The following is a 21522-nucleotide window of genomic DNA, read 5'->3' as shown; positions in this document are numbered from 1 at the left end:
CCCACTCTATATTGCTATACAATTGCCTTACATCTAAGTGCTCTATTGTCAGAAAATGTACAACAAAGTCTCATTCCTGGTGGTGTATATGAACCGATTTGAATAAGATTTCATGTTGCAAAAACACTACCATTTAACTGCTAGACCATCTAATAACCAAGCAGGTGGGTGATACCATTCTGAAACTCAGTACCAACTTTATTTGGTATGTAAAGCTAACTTTTTTTTTTCTTCTCAGATATGTGAAGCCTCCCCATCATGTAGCTGATTCCGACGGGGAGGTAATTGATGAGTCGCTTGACAGCTGGATTTGAGTGCAACCAAGTATCAGTCAAAGGGAAGACTACACAGCTACATAGGGCTTCTGCAATATGGACAAGAGCACTGTGCAACTCACTGCTGTGGCTGCTGAAACTTTTCAAAATACCTTAATATCATCCACCAGGCGTCTCTCTCCAAACTGTGGTAATAAGGGAGGACATGTTGTAAAATGTATTGTATGGCTTGTGTGGTGTAGGACAAATGCCTTTGAAAAACACCTCTTGGTGCCCCAGCTGCTTGTGTGAGCTACCAGCTATAACCATAATGATTTTTCTTTAAGCTCTTTCCTATTAAAGAGAGGATGACAGTGGGGAAAGAAAGGTGGTGTTGAAGGGCAGTAGGCCGGATTTGATCCCATGTTGACATGCCGACGGCATCATCTTTTTCAATGTATGGATTTGCTGACGACTCCTGAGAATGTTCGTTCTAGTTTACCCATTTTCTCTTAAATGTATTTATATATATTTTTTTACTGTGGAGTCATGTTAACTACATTCAAATCTGTTTTTATAGTTGAAGTTCTTTTTGTCACTATATAAGAAATGCTCTGCCATAATCTATAGCCCTATTCTGACAGGATAAACTCAGTGTAATGTGCATGAGCACAAATCACATCCCTAAGGTTGGGTCCTCTGAGTGTGAATCGTCATCCCTGTGTTGAGGGATATTAGTTTAACAGGTGCTGCACCTGGTTTGGGAACAAATTGATGCTTAAAACAGTGCTATGCATGTAGCTTAATGTTAAATTCTGTTTTGTCACAACTTTCCTAGTGCCATACACGTCCGGTAATTAAAAGTTTGCATAGGTTAGTTCATGATTTTTATGCATTATTTTGACTTTCTCCGAACTGAAGGCCATTAGGTCAATATTAGGCTGTTCCAAGATGTGAAATATCTTCATACCTAGAAAAGCCTCCAGTCATAATGCTAAATTTTGAATGAGGTAAAAATGAATCGTCCTCTGGAAAAACTGACATGCTGTAAGTTAGACTTTTTATACTAATTCTGTGCAAATAGGGCTTATAAAAAATATGTTATTGGGTGATGGCCTCAGTTTATGGTGAAATTCACATGCTTGTCATATACCTTTAAATAAATCTAAATGAACAAGATTATTTTTCAATCATTTCACCTTCGCTCTTGCACAGAAAAGAGTTCTAGCGGCATGAGGTTGAGTTTAAAACTTTATTTTTGTATGATTTTTCAATTTTTTTGTATTTTAATAGTTTCATTATTTATTAATGGTTACCTGTAAAAGGAGATGGGGAGGAAGTAGGTCAGGTTAAAAGGGAGAAAGTCTCATTGATAACTCCTATAAGTCTCTTCAGTCTACTATGAGACGATGCTTTCACCATGTCAATCCTCTCAACTTAAATGGATCCAGCTAGCGAGGACGACTGTCTTTCATAAAAACAAAATAAGTCAATTTTTTTCTCCGTCCCAAACAGAGTAGCAGAAAGGGAGCCTTTGATGGGCTCTCTAACTAAAAGGACTCTGGGTAAAAAACAAGTTGCTTATTTTGTGGGCGAGAGGAGAGTGGCGGCGGTGGTTCCAGAAGGGGGCTTCAGTTCTCAGACCAGTTTAGCCGATCAGAGAACAACTTGATTGGGTCAGTCAAAGACTGGGGGCCTCAGCTTCCCCTCCCCTCTTCCATCCTGTGTCCTGCTTCTTCTGTGGTCCTCAAGGTGTAGGTAGGGGTGTCAGTTTCCAGGGGGGTGGAAGGAGAGCTGCTGGGTGGGGTGAGCCTGCACCTGTACAGCTAGAACACAGAACAGCAGTCACTGGCAATCTGTAAATGTGAAGCTAATTTCTATTGGAGATGTAGCTCCATGACTTGAAGTTACTTACCCTGTGGGTGTTGGATGTAGTAGTGTTGGTGCGCCCCCTGCTGGGGGGGAGGGCCGTGCTGCTGGGCGGAGCCTGGGCCTTGCTGTGGGGGCGGGGCGTAGTGCAGCATCATCTGGGGCGGGCCGTGGCCTCCTTGGTGGTGGGGGCCAGACATACCTTGGGCAACATGGGCCTGGAGAAAGAGGGAGCGAGATGGTGTCATCCCTTTCTTAAAAAACATTTACATTCAAGACTAGTGATCTACAGACTACGGCGCTTGAAAGATTCAGAGCGCAACGCAGTACGTGAATGTTTTCCGCCAAAATGGGTGGTTCCTTGTAGAACGCCGTCCTACCTTCGTTGCTGGCGACTTTTTGGAGCGCCAAATCTGACCATGTGGGGGCAGTGTTAAAAGCTCTGCTAACCGAACCCGACAGGCTTGACTAATCATGACGTGGTGTCAGAAGTGCTTCAACATCAAATATAAGACAGGAGTGACCAAAAGTAAAAAAAGTAGCTCTCCTGTCTCGTCATTGAGCAGAGCAGCCCCAGCTGAGCCATAGTTATTGATACCCAGACTTAGAGCCGCTGTGCGCAGGGAGCGAGTGACAGGAGCAGCTAATGGATTTACTAATGGAGGAGGTTATTTCGGGCAGGGCCGGGGCTTTAAATTTGGCAGAAGCAATCGGGCCTAGGTAGGGCCTGAACGTCGCAGGCATGGGTTGGGCTCTGGCTTAAAGTTATGCAGGCAATGAAGCCGTTGCTTGGTCTGATCTACATAGGCTACGCAAAGTAGCATTTTGCATTGATAACCAACAATCTCAGTGACTGTTTAAAAAAACCGTTGCCTTATTAGAATCCACACAAAGATATTTTGTTGAAGTAATAACTGATTCCAGACTATTTTGAAACAGTAAAAACCGCTAGTAGCCATGTGCCTTACCTGATATACCACTATTTTTTGCTGATATGGGAACAAGTCTCACTAGTCTTGAACTTTAAAGCAGCATATCAAATTGAGATGTAGGTTACACTGGCAAGTATAACAACTATAATATACTATCAAGGGAAGACTAACGTAACTTCACCGCAAATGGGAGTCTAGGAAACACGGACTGGTGAGGAAATCCCATTACTAACTGTTGTCCACTGCTCCCAAAAACATCTGACTCCACCCACACACGTAGATCAACGGCGTGAAGCTTGTATCAGCCTTACGTAATTGAAACAAAAATACTTTGACTTGTGCTACATCTGTTGTTGTATCATTGTTTGCTTAGATCTGTTACTCTCTCCTCTGGCGAGTTGAATGTATGTGGGCTGTGGGTCCAGAGTAGTCTGGTGTTTTACCTGTGTGAGCTGTCCCAGGCCGGGGTAGTGTTGGGCCATGGGCTGGTGGGTGGGCAGGCTGTAGCCCTGCATGGGGTAAGAGGCCTGGGGAGAGCTGTGGCCAGGGGGCATGTTAGGGGGTGTGGGTGCTGGCAGGGGCCCAGAGTGGTACATGGACTGGGGCTGGGGGCCTCCCTGGCCCGACTGAAGAGGGGAAGACAAATGTGTTAGGAAATCACATACTTGTGATACACAACAATGAGACAAACACTATATGCTCTCTCTCACATAGACTAAAAACAGGCTGGTCAGGATAAATAGGCAGTGTTTTAGCCAGCCAGGTGCCTCTAAGGAGCTCCAGTTTGGTAGCCTCTGGAAACACGGATTCTAATGCCTTGATTCCATGTCAAATTAAACTATCAAGTTTACCTCCCAGATTGGAAAAATGTGTTTGTGTAGAAAGACTTTAAAATGACAGAAAATGTATGAATTCAGTTTGTTAGTTTATCTAAATGATCAGGACTATTTTCTAGGAGAACATTCAGCATCTTGAGATTAAAGTTATTAACGGTTTTACTGCAAGATATAAATTGCCACACCAACCTTAATTAGTTTTTTTATAAAATTTCATTTAAATTAAGTAAATACCCCACATTAACGTAAACTCAGTGTTTTATAATCCTGGTCCTGGGGACCCAAAGGGGTGAGCATTTTGTTTTTGCCATAGCAGTAGACAATCATCTTTGATGATTTGAGTCAATACATTTCTGAATATTGTTGGATTCCATGAGGGTCTTAATCATATTTGGACCAGAATGAGGCTCCTCCCCACTACCTATTGCTGCAGTGATGATTCACCATCTGATGTTATCATTTACAGTTTCTGCAATTAATCAACAAAAAGCATTGGCCTACCAGTAGCCTATGCAAATTAGGGAGCCAAATGAACTGATGCGATTTGATAGTATACACCTACTGACAACAGTCCTTCAGTCTGGCAAGCCCTGACATCCTACGAAAGGAAACCTAGGAAATATTTTGTTTTACTTGTCCCGATGCAATACCATGTACATATAACCACTTTGCATGACTTATGAATGGCAAAGGGATATAGATCGACTTCATTCAGTCAGTCAGTTTGACATCTTTTATAAACTGTCAACCAAAGCACACTAGGCTAAATAGCCTATGCGCCATGACGCTGCGTGGCTGGCTACGTGAACAAAAATAAATTAATATGCAAGAAAACAATTACACAGTGGATTCAACTCATCTTTACCACTTACATTACATGGGACATGTAAATCCACGAGCATCATGCCTTCTCCGTGTAAAGACATTTGAATGCAACCAACCACAGCGCACACAAATTGTTATGGCAGGCGGGACAGACAGCAGACTGCGTTTACCCGTCATCGCTCGCTTTGACTCACAGGCGCCTATCCTATCAATAGATCGCTAGAAGATCCATATTGTTCATTCTAGCGGGACAGGGCTTGACGGACTAGTGAATTGAAAGTTTTAAAATGACAAGTAGCCTTGTTAATGAAGAGGAACAAGTAGACTTGAAAATGTGTCTAACCGGCTGATTAGCTAACGGCCGGTGCTAATGGAAAACACTGAACAGGGGCCTTAAAGGCTGGTAAAATGTCTTCCAGTGATTTTTGAACTTTTCCTGTTAAATAAATATTCCAAGTATAAATACAGTAAAGTACCCACTACTAAAGGGTAGATATATATATATATATATATATATGTTGAGTAGGGCAGTAGGGCATTGAATGAGTCGGTCTGATAGGAATTTGTAATGTCATCGGCCTCCCCCCTTGCTTGTGGAGCAATAGAGAACAAAAAGACGAAAGCCCACCCTGCCACTTGTGCCATGTCATGAGGAAAGCTGGACCACCTATTGAGATGTGCCTTTTGTTAAGTAAATCAGATGTTTTTTTATTTAACTAGGCAAGTCAGTTAAGAGCACATTCTTATTTATAATGACTGCCTAGGAACAGTGGGTTAAATGGGGCAGAACGACAGATATTTACCATGTCAGCTCGGGGATTCGATCTAGTAACCTTTCTGTTACTGGCTCAACGTTCTAACCACTAAGCTACCTTTGTAAAAAATGTATTTCACCTTCATTTAACTAGGTAGGCCAGTTGAGAACAAGTTCTCATTTACAACTGTGACCTGGTCAAGATAAAGCAAAGCGTTACACATGGAGTTACACATGGAACAAACGTACAGTCAACACAGAAAAGTCTATATACTGTGTGTGCAAATGGCGTGAGGTGGTAAGGCAATAAATAGGCCATAGTAGCGAAGTAATTACAATTTACCTGCTGCTCCTGTTGAGAGGTGAAAAGATTTAGGCACAATAGTGGATTTTGCAGTTCGCCTTCAAAATAAAAGTACGACAATACTATTTTTATTCACTTGCACCACTGTCAATGGCATACTTTTATTTTGAAGGCAACCCGCAAATTCCACTATTGTGCCTAATCCTTATTGTGGCTAGCTTCACAACACAACAGGGTCAGGTCGAGCCTCATTAGCTGGCTGCTTATAACGTTAGCTTTGGGCAACAGGGTTAAGTAGTTGGCTAGCTTTTAAATTCATGTACTGAAGTTCAATTTCAATAGGCGAACAACAAGTGGCAACCAAGCTACTTACTCACAAGGATTCCTAAATCATTGCTAAGAATAATGAAAATGACTGCAGTTTCTACTGGTCATTGTTTTCAGGCTAGTTGTATTGGTGCTAGCTAGGTAACGTTACCAAGCTAAAGCTAGCTACCCCAGAAGTTGCGTTTGAACAAATTATGCTTTATTACCAACGCGGTGTTGTAAACACATCGTTCGTGGCCGGTGTTTGCAGACTTTTGTACAGCTTTGACAGTGCTACTGTAACTTTTTGACACGCAAAGACCCAAACGGCGTTCCATAGCATGCATGTCGTGGAGCTAATAACAGTGACACCATTACTCTATTCTCGCTGAAATGTTGGTACTCTTTCAAATGACTGCTCGACTGATCGATCCACACAGCAGACATGGTGGGCTAGTTTAGGAATGCTGTGTTGCAAGTATAGTGCATAATGTTACGTGGCGTCACATGCACTTACGTTATATCTGTTTTGCACATCGCGTTAAACTCGACACCGGCAGATACCGATGTTGGCATTTTTAGCTAATATTGTCCGATTCCGGAATGTTCACCGATACTACTTTACGTTCATTAAAACAAATATAAATCTCAGCATTTGTTTGACTGTTGGAGGGAACAAGGCGAGCCATGCGCGCTCTACCAAAAAGATGCTGCTTACTAAATAAATCACGTGGTTAATCCAAAATCAGAATTAAAATTATAATTTAAAAGTTACAATTTAGCTAATGTAAGGGCATTAGCCCCTTGTCATATATACCGTGATCCATTGACAGGTAAATAAATTAGTGCATGGAATTCAGATAGGTCTACTGCTGCATTGGCCTGTAGGCTATAACTTTCATCGTCAACTAAGTAAAATACATAGTCCTAAAGCCGACAAAAACAGTAAGACATCCTGATGAAAATGCAGGTTCTTTCAATCGCATTAATCTCTACTCCGCCTTGATTTGAGCCATCACTAGTGAAGTTTAACAATGTATCAACTAGCCTATTCCGGGCCCTCAAATTTCCAGAGCTCGTGACAGACGGACTTTTTTTAATGTTTCCACTGGATATATCAGATCATGATAAACAGATTTACAGAAGCGCAGCTTATTAGTGGTGAGTTAAGACAATCAGACATCCCCAACTGAGCACTTGGCTACATTTGTGGGTAGCAGGCCGGGTAGGCCTACTTCTGTGTGTGCTCAGGCGCATACTCCCTCAACATCATCAGGACAGAAAAACCAGACATGCTCATTGCTCACATGGAGCACTCAAAACAAAAGACAAAATGTTTACTAAACTTTCTCACAAGTGTAGCAGGTTGTGAAAAGTAAATGACATACATGCGTTAACAAAAATGTATGTAACCAAATGACGGGGATTAACGGTACATTTACTAGGCTCACTGGTTAAATGCGTAACGGGGAATTGATCAAAATAAACAAATGGCCAACAATTCACACAATGTGCAAGAATTGGCGGGAGACAGCTGAGCGCATGCATTCTGGAGAGACGCCCATATCGTCACCACACAGCCCTTTCCTTGTCTCAATATTTTACATTATACTCTAGACACATTATCTTTACACATATTTTAGCTATTCACTGACAGCCGCAACTTAATAATCATCTAGTTCTACCACGCTTGCAGCCCAAATAGCCATAGCCCTACACAGCACTTTAAAAAAAAGAAGCTAACCGATACTCTGGCTAAGTCATGCTCTCTGGTGAAGTATTTTGAATGACTTTATTTAGAATGGAGTAACTATATAATTTTAGCAACATCAATTTAGGGGTACAGTGCACCCACAAATTTTCCTTTCCAATTGGCTGGAACCAGAAATGTGTATTTAATGATGCACATGTCTCCGCCCTAATAGAGAAGCACTGTATTTTTATTGACCCTTAAATGTCAGTTAAGAACAAATTCTTATTTACAATGATGGCCTAACCCAGACGACGCTGGGCCAATTGTCCGCCGCCCTATGGGACTCCCAATCACGGCCGGTAGTGACGCCTCTAGCACTGAGATGCAGTGCCTTAGAACGCTGCGCCACTCGGGAGCCCCTGCATGAGTCAAAATGGTTCCAATTGTTTTTCCACCATTCATTTTTCCCATAATGCCATTTAGAAATACTTAACATTGACGTTTTGATAACTGAAAATCTCTCTAGGACAAGGTGACTTACCACCAATATATTCGCCTGTATTTACCCCTGCCAAAATGAAATGCTAATGTGGCTATCATAAAGAACTACAAATGCCATGATCTGGACGAGACTGCTGAATCTAAAAAGAGACAATCTAATGTTAGCTAAATGTAGTAACGAATAAATTGGCTACATTTCTTTAAATTGACAATTCTGTGAACCGTCTTGTGCAAGTTTCACATTGACACAATACCTGTGTGTCAGGTGTCAACTAGAGGTGACGTGCAGGAGATTGCGGGGATTTGTAGTCTTGCATGATGTCTACTTTAATGCTAATTAGCATTTTCCAATCAGAGTAAAGAGAACCGAATATATTGATAAGTCACCTTGTATGAGAGAAAAGTCATGGCAGGTTAAGCAAAACAAAAGCGATTGGAACCATTTCCCTGTTTGACCGCTAGGTTTTATGGGTATTATGACACTGTGGGGCTTTATGCAGTTGACAACATACTGAGAGAGGGGTGCGGTTTCGCTTGCTTGGATGCTATATCTGTGATTGATGTCTCTGTCAGCGTGCGTCTCTGTGAAATAAAATATCAATATATAATTTGGATGGGCGAGGTGGTACAGGGTAGGATGGGCCAGGCCCACAACACCAGCCCTGACTAAGCCGAACATCTGAACAGATTCTCTCTTCAATCAAAATCTCTCTCAAGCCACCAGTTCTGGTTATAGACCGCAGACGGAAAAAACCCTCTATGGGCTTTGCTATCACAGAAGCGATCAATAGCAAAGATCAGAGGTGCGCCCTCTATGAATTTCTGTGGACAGCAGCAGTCATGATATTTCTCTAAAAACAGCCTTTCTCCACTTGCTTGAGAACTAAATGAGGGAACAGGTCAAGATCGGCTCATGGAAACACGTTTCCGATTCTGGAAGTAACGTGTAAAAAGGCTAATCATTAAAGTAATCTGATTGTGTAAAAAGTACATTTACATAAAGCCCAACACTGCTGGAGCGCCACTTTAATTACAGGTTCCTCACAGGAAACATGCAGCAAAGATACCGACAAGACAATCTGTCCTACACCATTACGTGAATCGCTCTCCCCCCCGCACACACACAGCCTAGTGGTTAAAGCGTTGGGCCAGTAGGCGAAAGTTAGCTGGTTTGAATACACGAGCCGACAAAGTGAAATCTGTCGATGTGCCCCTGCTTCAGGGGCGCCGTACTACCATGGCTGACTCAGTAAAATTTTACACATTTTACTGCACCTATCCGGTGTATGTGACAAAACAAACACACAGCTGGGCGTGTTGGTTTACCTGTCCGTGCCCAGGGCTGGGGGCAGTGTGCTGGGGAGGGGGCTGGCTCCCAGTAGGTGTGCTGGAGGGCTGCGGAGGGTGCATGGAGCTAGAATGGTGGGAGAACTGCTGGGGAGCTAAGACAGATGAAAGACTAACTTGAACCTGAAGTTTTTGGAATCAAACAATTTACAAACCAAAGAGCCTTGAACAATGACAGTCTTAGAATAAATTAATTGTATTGATGCGACTGCATGTAAGCAGGAAGTTGTCCTGTACACGACTAAAATGATGAAGTCTTGCTGAGTGGACTTTTAAACAGAGACAGTGCGTTATCTTACCATACATGGTCTGTTGTGGTCCCGGGGGCCCCTCTGTCTGTCCAGGGTACTGAGGGCCTGGGGGGCCCAGAGCCTGGGGGTGGCCTGCCTGAGTCAACATCCTGGCCCCACCCTGCAGCATGGAGTACACCGGCTAGAGAGCAAGCGAGAGGCAGAGGATAAAGAACGAAAGAAGGACAAAAAGAGTGAGATAATGATATGAACAAAACATTATTTAAAAATAAATCCTATGCAGGTCATGCTTCTATTGAAACAAAACCTCCATCCATAACACATTCTGGATCTCCGGAGCTATGCTGTTATAAGCGTGGATAAGTATTAGTGCCAGCACCACTAGCACAATAGTTACCTGTCCGGGGTAGTGGGGCATGCCCTGGATGACCTGACTGTACTGCAGGTAGGCCTGGGGGTAGGGGGAGGCCACCAGGGGAGGGCCTGCTGCAGACGCTGCAGCCTGGAGCATCTGGGGCTGAGAAGAGCCGTGGTGGTCCGGACGAGGGCCTACCACCTGGCCTGGGAGGGGGGGGGGGGGGGACTTAACATACTGATCATAACTTTAATTCTCTACTTGTTGATTTCAAAAATGTTCCCCAGTTGCTAAATTAAAAAGTGAAAGGTTAGGACAGTGTTGCGACCAACCTATTGTTTAAGCAACACAATGGTGTGAGTGTGTACCTTTAGCTCTGGGATACTTCCCCTGCTGGACTGTGGACATGGTGTACTGATACATCTGGGGAGGCTGGGAAACAAAGGGACGGTTAGACCCCAACATCGTGTGTACACACACACACACCATTTGTTTTTGTTTACACCCCAGACACACTAATGCTTATTTTTCACAGAGACCAAAGTCAAACACAGGCTCAGTCCTACCTGTACAGAGTGTCCCTGTATCTGTACAGGGGAGAGGTAGGACAGGTAGGGGGTGCTGTAGATGGCCTGTTGTCCCGGGGGGGGCTGGAGCACCACGGAGGGGCTGAGAGGAGTGGGCCGCGGGGGGGTGGGGGCTGGGGACGGCTTCACCTGTGGAGGAGAGAAGGTGCACGGTTTAGGTTGGTTTGTGAGATAATGTGAGTGTGTGTTTAGTTTAACAAATCACACACACAATTACATTTGGTGTGTGAGTTGGCGTGAACATAGTTGAACTCCTGGCCAAACAGGTTGTTGTGAGAGAGAATTTGTTCTCAACTACTTCCGTGTGTGTGTGTGTGTGTGTGTGAAAGAGAGAGACAGACCAGGGTCATGGGTGCCTTGAAGACGAACTCTTTGGCGTTGGGGTTCAGCGTAGACTTCTTCACCTGGCTAAAAAACACAAGGAGAACGAGATGACTACTCCAAATCATCTTTCAAATCCCTTTTCCATACATCCATCCTCAACACAGCGACTACCTTGCCCACCTGAGCATGGGGCTCACTTTTGACTTAACTTAGCACTGTATCAACATATTGTTATATACGGTATTGTAAAAATCCATACCGGTATTCATGATATATCACCCAGATCCTGCATAATACCTACAGATGGGTGTGTCAACACATCTTATCAACACTAGGGTTGTACGGGTACTATAGGGGTGTACGGGTACTATTGGGGTGTACAGGGACCTCTGTTCGGTCTGCATTGTGAACCTGTACCCTTCTTTGTGCGTTCGTAACCAAGAGGGAAAGGGGAATTTACCACATACGACTGGGAAAAACCCACTTGAACGGTCCTCAAGCTGGTAATTACTAGTGGGGAAACTCGTCTATCATCCTGAGCACCCATTTCTCCCACATGTTGACCTCTGACATCACTTATTAAGGAAATGGTCTCTAACAGCATTTTCGGCAGATCAATGTTTTGTTGCATTTTTTGTAAAAAGCAATCTATTAATGTGTTTAAACCATTTGTTTACAAGCACGATAGCTGGTAAATTCCCACCTCCCACATGGTTACAAACGACGCATCGGAGTAAAAACTTGAGGCCCAACATAACAATCCAGTCAAAACAGACAATACCAGGAACATTGTGAATGACATTACATTTTTTTCTTTGACCCCACAACCGTAATACGTACCGAGCCATGGATTTGGTGAACCGTTAAACCCCCTAATCAACACTACTACATAGTAACTGTAGGTATTAGGTTGACTTAGAAGTAGACTATTGTACTACACTGTGGAATAATGTACTGTATTGCACTGTTCTTCGGTCACACTTACTCAGCCACGCCCTCCACTCGCTCGCCGCCCTCCTCGCTGCCAGGGGTCCTGGCTGGCTGGGGTGTCCCTGCAGCCTGTCTGTCTGGACCTGATGACTGACAGGTGGTGTTGGGGGCTGGAGAGGGGGTAGGGGTGGTGGGGTTCGGGGTGAAGGAGGACCCCTCTCCAGTCTGGGGGTCCTGGGAGGGGGTGTGGCCAGGGGCGGGTATAGACTCGGCTGTGGTGGCGGAGTCTGATGGGGAGGGCTGGGCGGGCTCTGAGGAAGTGGGGCCAGCAGAAGGAGAGGAGCTGGGCTGGAGCTGTGGAAGAGAGCGAGAGTGTCAAAATCAGATAAGACACATGGGGTCACACAGGCACACATGGACACGAGACACACACTTACCCTGAACTCTTTGCCAAATTTCCGGAGCTCCTCCAGCTGTGTTCTCTGCAGGACGGAGGGAACTGAGAGGGAAAGAGAAAATCAAGGAGAGAAAAATCTACTTTTCAAAAGACCTGAGATGAGGGGAAGGACAGGGACCAGTCACATGGAGAGGAAGTGAGAGAGCTAACCTTTGCCGCTCTTGCCGTCCTGAGGGCTGGCTGGGCCTTCTGTCCTCTCCTTAGCCGCTGAGCTCAAGATCTCATTCACTGAGAGCGAGAGAAAAAGATAGCAAGAGACAGATGGAGAAATAGAGGTAGAAAAGGGAACGGAAATCATAAAAGATTATTCACAAAAGTAACTTCAATAGAACAATATATAAGAATAATACTGTAGTAAATCCTCCTCCTCACCATCCACAGTGAACAGAGGGGTGGGGCCAGAGGACTTGGGTGTTGCCGAGGCGATCGAGGAGGAGGTGTCCAGGTAGGCAGGGCCAGCCAGAACGGGGTCATCTAGTTTTGGAGAGCGAGAGACTGCGGGGAGAGAGAAAGAAGGGAAAAGTGAGGGATGTGAATAATCTAGAATATGAGTGGTGGAAATGTGTTTGTGTGCACTTTCAGAGGAGGTGTGTGTGTACCTGCAGGTGAGGACTGGGAACTTGGGTTGCGCAGAGTTCTATTGGTCTGTACGGATCTCTGGGCTTTGGGAGAAGTTCTGGATGACACTGATGCACAGGAAGAGCACACTTAAAACTCAATATACCCAAAAACCTCACACTCCCTCAAAATACCCAAACAGACAGAGGCCTTACCTCCATTGACAGAAGAGCGTGAGGCATCAGCTAGAGCTTGTGGGTGAGAGATGGAGTGAGGGATCGGATGAGAGGAGGAAGAGGGGGTAGGGCTACTGGGCTGGGCCGGGGGGCTGGCTTGGGACTGGTGGGGAGAGTAGGCGCTCCTGACGGACAACGGGCTGCTCCTATCAGAACCCTGGGAGGGCCTAGAAGAGCCGGGGACTCCTGTTCGACTGGGTATTGGACCAGAGGCTCCACCCCTCAGGCTGCTGGGGGACACACCCATCTCCCTGGCCCTCTGGGGAAGAGGAATGTATTTACCCTCCCTAGAGAGAGAGAAGTAGAAAACGCAACAATTTCAAAGATTTTACTGAGTAACAGTCAATTGAAATAAATTAGGCCCTAATCTATGGATTTCACATGACTGGGAATAGAGATATGTATCTGTTGGTCACAAATAGAAAAGGTGGATCAAAAAACACAGTATCTGGTGTGACCACCATTTGCCTCATCTCCTTCGCATAGAGTTGATCAGGCTGTTGAATGTGGCCTGTGGAATGGTGTCCTACTCCTCTTCAATGACTGTGCGAAGTTGCTGGATATTGGCAGCAACTGGAACACATTGTCATACACGTTGATCCAGAGCATCCCAAACATGCTCAATGGGTGACATGTCTGGTGAGTGTGCAGGCCGAGAAAGAACCCGTGATTTTTTTTTACCCCCTTTTCTCCCCAATTGCATGGTATTCAATTGGTAGTTACAGTCTTGTCTCATCGCTGCAACTCCCATACGGACTCGGGAGGGGCGAAGGTTGAGTGCCATGCGTCCTCCAAAACACAACCCAGCCAAGCCGCACTGCTTCTTGACATAATGCCCGCTTAACCCGGAAGCTAGACGCACCAATGTGTCGGAGGGAACACTGTACACCTGGCGACCGTGTCAGCGTGCATGCGCCCGGCCCGCCACAGGAATCGCTAGAGCGCGATGGGACAAGGACATCCCGGGCCAGCCAAACCCTCCCCTAACCCGGACAAAGCTGGGCCAATTGTGTGCCGCCCACATGGGTCTCCCAGTCGCGGTCGGCTGCGATGGAGCCTGGACTCGAACCAGGATCTCTAGTGGCACAGCTAGCACTGTGATGAACTCCTGAACTGGGACATTTCAACTTCCAAGAATTGTGTACAGATACTTGCGACATGGAGCCTTGCATTATCATACTGAAATATGAGGTGATGGTGGAGTAAGAATGGGCCCCAGGATCTCATCACAGTAATCTCTGTGCATTCAAATTGCAATCAATTAAAATGCATGTGTTCATTGTCCGTAGCTTATACCTGCCATACCATAACCCCACCACCACAGGGCACTCTGTTCACAATGTTGACATCAGCAGACCGCTCGCCCACACAAAGCCATACATGCTTTCTGCCCAGTTTAGTTGAAACCTGGATTCATCCGTGAAGAGCACACTTCTCCAGCGTGTTACAGGTCAACAACTCCGGTGGACATCCCTGCAGTCAGCATGCCAATTGCACGCACCCTGCACGCACCCAAAAGTTTGGGGTCACTTAGAAATGTCCTTGATTTTGAAGGAAAAAGCAAATTTTTTGTCCATTAAAATAACATTAAATTGATCAGAAATACAGTGTAGACATTAGTAATGTTGTAAATGACTATTGTTGCTGGAAACAGCTGATTTTGAATGGAATATCTACATAGGCGTACAGAGGCCCATTATCAGCAACCATCACTCGTGTTCCAATGGCATGTTGTGTTAGCTAATCCAAGTTTATCATTTTAAAAGACTACTTGATCATTAGAAAACCACTTTGCAACTATGTTAGCACAGCTGAAAACTGTTGGGCTTATTAAAGAAGCAATAAAACTGGTCTTCTTTAGACTATTTGAGTGTCTGGAGCCTCAGCATTTGTGGGATCGATTACAGGCTCAAAATGGCCAGAAACAAAGAACTTTCTTCTGAAACTCGTCATCCTATTCTTGTTCTGAGAAAAGAAGGCCATTCCATGTGAGAAATTGCCAAGAAACTCAAGATCTCATACACTGCTGTGTACTACTCCCTTCACAGAACAGGGCAATCTGGCTCTAACCAGAATAGAAAGAGGAATGGGAGGCCCCGGTGCACAACTGAGCAAGAGGACAAGTATATTAGAGTGTCTAGTTTGAGAAATAGACACCTCACAAGTTCTCAACTGGCAGCTTCATTAAATAGTACCCGCAAAATACCAGTCTCAACGTCAACAGTGAAAAGGCGACTCCGGGATGCTGGCCTTCTAGGCAGAGATCCTCTGTCCAGTGTCTGTGTTCTTTTGCCCATCTTAATCTTTTATTTTTATTGGCCAGTCTGAGATACGGCCTCTTCTTAGCAACTTGGCCTAGAAGGCCAGCATCCAGGAGTCGCCTCGTCACTGTTGACGTTGAGACTGGTGTTTTGCGGGTACTATTTAATGAAGCTGCCAGTTGAGGACTGGAGGTGTCTGACACGTGCCATTGGAACACAGGAGTGATGGTTGCTGAAAAATGGGCCTATGTAGATATTCCATTAAAAACCAGCCGTTTCCAGCTACAATAGTCCTTTACAACATTAATGTCTACAATGTATTTCTGATCAATCTGATATTTTAAATGGACAAAAAAAGTGTTTTTCTTTCAAAAACTAGGACATTTCTAAGTGACCCCAAACTTTTGAACGGTAGTGTATGTCTGCGATTCCCTTACGGTCTCACCTGCTCCCGGCACTACTCTGGAATCCAGGGCTGCCCCTCTCCCTCCCCTCATCTCTCTCTCGGACCACGGCGCTGTACTTGTCCTCCTCGCTCTTATCGTCGTTCTCCAGGTTGGTGCGGTGACGGTACTGGGGGCTTCCCTCGATCTCATTCGCTAGGCGGGCCGCACGTGCCTCTCGCTGCCGGAAGCCATCCGAGCTGCCCCTTTCCAGGGGAACACTGAATGGGGAGAAAGACAGATAAGACTTCCAAGGTCATTCAAAAATATGAGAGAGAAAAAGGGAGATGAGTGAATGAGGCTGTGTTCACACAGGAAGCCCAATTCTGATAATTTTTTCACTAATTGGTCTTTTGACCAATCAGCTCTGAAAAAGATGTGATAAAGACCAATCACTGGGGAAAAAAAACAACACAGAATGATACTGAGCTATATAGACAGTGACCTGATCATATTCCACAATCAGAATAAGGAGCTGAGGGGAGAACACTCACGTGTACATGGAGAGGCTGGAATCGTAGGTGGACGTGACGCCATATGTCTCCTCGTTAAACTTGAACATTTCGCTGGCATCCCAGCCATTAGACTGACGGAGACAGAAGAACCGTACGGTAAGTGTGTGCCTATGTCCAACCAAGTGCGTGTGTGTGAGCGCAGCAGTAACCAAGTTTCCATCCAACCATTTCATGCAGATTCATTACTTGACAAAAAAATGTAAATAAAAAAATTCAAAAGGCCTGATAGCTAATTTGTCCTATTGTTGACAACACCATCGTTTGGTCGGTGAAATAGATTATGCCATAATTGCGATGGAAACGCTGCGATGTGCAACTATTGAAATAATAACCATCATGTCGAAATAAACTTGGGAGTCACGCAATGATGTTAGGTTCTTGTAACCTACTACCATCACGGCGTGTGAAACCATGAAGACTTTACAGGCAGATGAAATAAGTTGTGAACTTCCCGTTGTGGGCAAGTGCACGGTGAAATTCATGAAAATGTCCAATAAATATTGAGGGTGTTATTTGAAAGCTGGTGACATGATGATTGGCTGCCATTATCAAATAAAAATGATCTTGCTCTTTCCCAAATCAGCAAACTTGTCTCGAGAGCATGCACTAAAACCAGATTGGGAAAGTTTGCTATTTATCACAACAGATCATGTGACAAAACCATCGGTGGAGTAAAACATGTGATGGAAACCCATTGAACTTCTGTTTATCATTTGTTACATGGTAAATGAAGCGCAGGTGTTTATGTGCACTAGGTCATCACGCAGTTGTTTTATTATTATTTTTTTTTATCAGCAACAAGTCTGTTTGATAGAAACTCAAATGAGGTTGGATTTTTTTGTTATACTGCAGATTTTAGAATCTGTTAACAAATTGGATGGCAACCTAGCTACTGTGTCTATGCATTTCTCTGCGTGTGTGAGCGCGCCTCACCGTGTCAGTCTCCAGGTCGAAGCCTTCTCCATTGCTGTCGCCTCCGTCCCACCGCTGCAGCACCTTCTCCCGGTGTTCCCCGTTCACCCGCGATGAGCTGATTGCTGTATCTGTGAAAGCATCTACAAAGCCCCAACTTGAAGGTATAATGGGGCATCTACTAGTGGTACATAATGATACACACACACTTGGTTCACCCTCCAATCTGTCTCATTCAGTTCCACTGCTTACTTAAAACACACATCCTTATCTTGTTTCAGTCACACTGACAACACACTCTCTCTCACACACACTTACCTCTGATGGCATAGTTGAGGTCCACATCTCGGCAAGTCATTGTGACCAGGTCGCCGGGGCTGAAGATCATGGTGTCTGTGATCTCCTCGATCCTGGGCAGAGAGGGTGGCAAGCCTCCCCCTCCGTCTCCATCCGCCTCTCCTCCCTCACTCCTCTTGTGGACCGCGTCGACCACCAGCTCACACTGGAGAAAAACACATTAGGACCACAGATGAACCACAGAGGTTAAGTGAAGAGCGGCTGCAGGCAGTGGTCAATGTGACCTGTGGGTGTATTCCTTACGCTGCAAAATGCTGTCGGTTGCAAAACATAAGACGTTTTGCAACGAAAACTTCTGTCAGACAATTTCAAGTAGGTCCCTCCTGGTGTTGCATGGTATACCGAACCTTCAGTAGTTTTTCAATACTAGAACACGAAAAACTGTACTAAAAGTTGTTACCTTCGGTACTTCTGTCAAATGTGTCTCACGGATCAAGCGTGTCTTATCAGCACAGCCGACCTCTTATTATAGTGTGCACTGTGCCTGCTCCACTTACTCATTGCTAGCCTGCACTGGGAGTCTGGGCTGTATCATGTTAGCTCGTCACTCATGCTGCACACAAGTTAACACACTTTAATAATGCGACACGGCGGCATGTAGAAATGTTGAAACTGTTGCTTACTGTTCGTTAAACAATGTCAATATAGGCTAGAACATTTTACAATGCAAGATGATACCAGTAGCTTCCAGCTATTATAGGCCAACTTTCCTTGCTAGCTGACAGGTAAAGCTAACATCAATTCACTACCCGAGTACTTTGAACCATAGCGCAAACCATAATGCAAAATATGCTGATTTGAAAGTTGATTGCCACAAAAAACATTATCCATTCTCTTATTTCACAAAGATTATCTATTGCCTCGGCGAACTGACTGTGCGCCTACGGGCCGTCCCCCTCTTGCCTCGTGAATGGCGTCATTCCCGCACCGCTCTGATTCAGAGGAGTTGAGTTAAATGCGGAAGACATTTCAGTTGAATGCATTCTGATGTGCAACTGACTAGGTTTTGTAACGAATCCAACTAACGAATACACCAGAGATCAAGGTGAACATCTGACCACAACCATGTTTCTAGGAGCGGTCTATAACGTGTCGGTATGCATTACACTCCTGTATGGTCTAATACAAGGTAGTAGACAATTACCCTTGAGCTGAGGGTCTTGAAGATGCCTTCATACACATTTCCACTCTTCACTCGGACGTCACAGGTGGAGCCCTTGATGGATAATAATAATAATAATAATAAAAAATTGTTATTGGTCATTTCATTACGATATACATTAGTAGACAGTTGTCGACAACTTAAATAGTGCACATTAGGGCATAGTGTATGTGCTGCATCAAAGTAAGGCACCATGGTGGACCAGGCCTAATTGACCAAATGAACACTCACCACTACAGCTGTGAGATAGTGAAGCATCCTGGTGTTGTTGTAGACACCTTCAAATACCTGTTGTAAACAAGCATATCTGACTTCAGTATGGCATGGACCTCTATTTCAAAGCTCCAAAAAAATGTGACTTTACTCTAAACCCAATTTCCTTTAAACATTTTAGAGTTTACAATAGTGCACTAGTATGGAAGCAAACAAAGAGAAAGACAACCTACATTATGTCATCAAAAGGGTACTAGGCTATGCACTTCTGTAGTACATGCTGGATAGCCTACGTTTCATGATATATGACTTACGGGAGAGGACTGAGATGGCGGCTTCATTGTATTTCTTGTCCTGAATGTGAAGAGAGAACATTAGCAACAGACAAGACAAATGGGTGTAGCTGGCTCCGGGGCAAAATGCTGCAACGCAAGAAACGGGCCGGCAGCTGCACCACTTTCAATGTAGCTAACTAACATGCAAACTTGCGAGGCATTTTGGACACGGAATAATTTTGCGTTGATCAAATGTGGACTTTTTAGACTAGTGGTCCTCGATCTGTCATAGGACTGCATGAAGCTAGCTAGATGATCTAGAAGACCCGTATATGCAGCCGTAGGGCAAGACTTATCACGGTCACGAATCCGTGCCGACGCCGGTGATCTACGTTAGCTAGCCCTGACATTCGGTGGGGGGAGGGGGAAACAAGCTAGCCCCGAAGCGGACCGTGTTCTGTTCTCCATTACAGTGCCGTACGACATTGTTTGCGAGGCTTAACCAAAACAATTGTGTTGACACAAGCTGGCTAACTAGGGTTAGCTAAAAACTGAAGGCAGCGTTAAAGCGATGTGGCTAACAGTGTAGCTCACGTTACCTAGCGGTAGCCAGCTAACGTGCAACTATTTTAGCTAAAGTAATCTGGTAACTGGCTAACAATTGAGTAACTGGCAAGATGGTCAAAATATCAAAAATCTAAACATTAGCTTGTTAGGTGCAATACAATAGCTAGCTGATGATTGTCTAGTTAACGTTAGCTAGCAAGCTATACAAGACAGCTAGTAAGGAGGAAACCAACTGCAAACTGGTAAATAATGTACGAATTTATAGATATCGAGAGAGACGTTGAATACAATAAATCATGAAAACGTATTAATACTTTTTAGTCATGTGCATCCCTGTTACTCCGCAGTCTTGTTGATTCTGTGAAAAATCACACGACTTGACAGGCCAAACAAAATCTAAAGCAAATGCTTAAAAAACACAACAAAAACACGGATAATCCCCTCCCCACAGAAAGTGAATGGGCATATTGGCGTCAATCAAAACGTATCGTCTATTTCATTGGTTCGGACAACGGTCAATCATAGCAATGTCGATTTAGCAGAACCTCCGTGCCCATTGGCCCGCAACCCACATCAATTATATTTACTTGGTTCCAATTGGCATAAAACGACGATTTAAAGCCTCCATTGGACCTGGGCACGCCCACTGTAATCCTCGTATTGACCGGTAAACCTTTACGGATATGTGGCAGATCCCCGGACTTGCTTGACGACAGTGGCCGAACATGTGCTTACCTTCCAGGCACAGCTCTGTTGGTATTACTCCCGCTGATATGAGGGTGTAAACCGGCTGGCCCTGCCGTTCCATTGGAGGTTTTTCGTCCGCATGAACCGGGTTGTTGCTGGTGTGACACGTGCCAATAATTACACCTCAAGTAACAGTTGTACGGATTAAATGTCTTTAGTCTACTAAATAGTATTTGACATTACCAGACTGGCTACCTCGCTAGTGTACAATTAAGTCAATGAGGACACCATCGATAAAGATCACGTTTGCTAGCCAACTTTTAGCTAGCTGCTAACAAATATCGAACCAGCTAGCTAGAATGCATACACACAGAAACCAATACAAGTAGAAGCAAGTGACCATTAGCAACTTGACACAACTACAACTCACGTTCTGTCGACGAAAAGACATTGCCTCTTCGGAACTCAATCGATAGTTTATCTGACTACTGTAGTACAGCCCTGCACGCTATAGCTAGCTAGAAGAGCAAGCAGTAATGTCCCTTCTGTAGCTAAAACTGAGCACGTCGTTTTCGTTTCCTCTCCGTAGATATACTCTTGCGTGTGGCTTACTCCGATTGCATGTCATTTGTAACTTGAACAAATTCTAAAAGTCGGGGAAAACAAATTCGCCGGTTTGGCACCACAAAGATGCTGTAGTCTGCGCGTGGCTGACTGGGTTGATGGGGGCGTGTACGTGCGCATTCACAAATTAAGAACGTGCACGCGCTAAACAGTTTAGACCCCAAAACTACGGTCATCACTAGTTTCC

General features: G+C 44.6%; 2 protein-coding genes across 10 annotated transcripts in view; one reads left to right on the top strand and one right to left on the bottom strand.

Annotated features, from left to right (window-relative positions):
- spns1 (spinster homolog 1 (Drosophila)) overlaps positions 1 to 1431 on the top strand; it is a 32997-nt gene extending 31566 nt beyond the window's left edge. For all 7 annotated transcript variants that reach the window (XM_036937986.1, XM_036937989.1, XM_036937988.1 and 4 more), the window contains one exon: positions 239 to 1431. In XM_036937986.1, coding sequence (XP_036793881.1) covers positions 239 to 246 — 8 coding nt within the window. In that variant the 3' untranslated portion in view covers positions 247 to 1431. The remainder of the gene's footprint in view (positions 1 to 238) is intronic.
- A 64-nt stretch (positions 1432 to 1495) lies between these two features.
- atxn2l (ataxin 2-like) lies at positions 1496 to 21466 on the bottom strand. Of its 3 annotated transcripts, XM_021624381.2 has the most exons (24): positions 21142 to 21466; positions 20760 to 20866; positions 19497 to 19536; positions 19201 to 19257; positions 18952 to 19023; positions 17769 to 17952; positions 17472 to 17593; positions 16518 to 16609; positions 16026 to 16244; positions 13299 to 13606; positions 13125 to 13211; positions 12898 to 13020; positions 12676 to 12753; positions 12506 to 12567; positions 12124 to 12422; positions 11156 to 11222; positions 10794 to 10943; positions 10596 to 10659; positions 10270 to 10433; positions 9921 to 10053; positions 9601 to 9716; positions 3499 to 3681; positions 2170 to 2341; positions 1496 to 2080 (listed from the first exon to the last, which is right to left on the bottom strand). In XM_021624381.2, the coding sequence occupies exons 1-24, from the start codon at positions 21160 to 21162 to the stop codon at positions 2022 to 2024; spliced, it is 2979 nt and encodes a 992-aa protein (XP_021480056.1). In that variant the 5' UTR covers positions 21163 to 21466; the 3' UTR covers positions 1496 to 2021. The 3 variants fall into 3 exon arrangements, with proteins under 3 accessions (XP_021480056.1, XP_036793876.1, XP_036793875.1); XM_036937981.1 differs by lacking the exon at positions 20760 to 20866; XM_036937980.1 differs by lacking the exons at positions 20760 to 20866; positions 21142 to 21466 and adding an exon at positions 20339 to 20488.
- Positions 21467 to 21522: the final 56 nt, after the last annotated feature.

Source organism: Oncorhynchus mykiss, chromosome 12 (genome assembly GCF_013265735.2).
Source record: "Oncorhynchus mykiss isolate Arlee chromosome 12, USDA_OmykA_1.1, whole genome shotgun sequence".
Taxonomy (NCBI): domain Eukaryota; kingdom Metazoa; phylum Chordata; class Actinopteri; order Salmoniformes; family Salmonidae; genus Oncorhynchus; species Oncorhynchus mykiss.
This window is presented reverse-complemented; position numbering and strand designations above follow the sequence as displayed.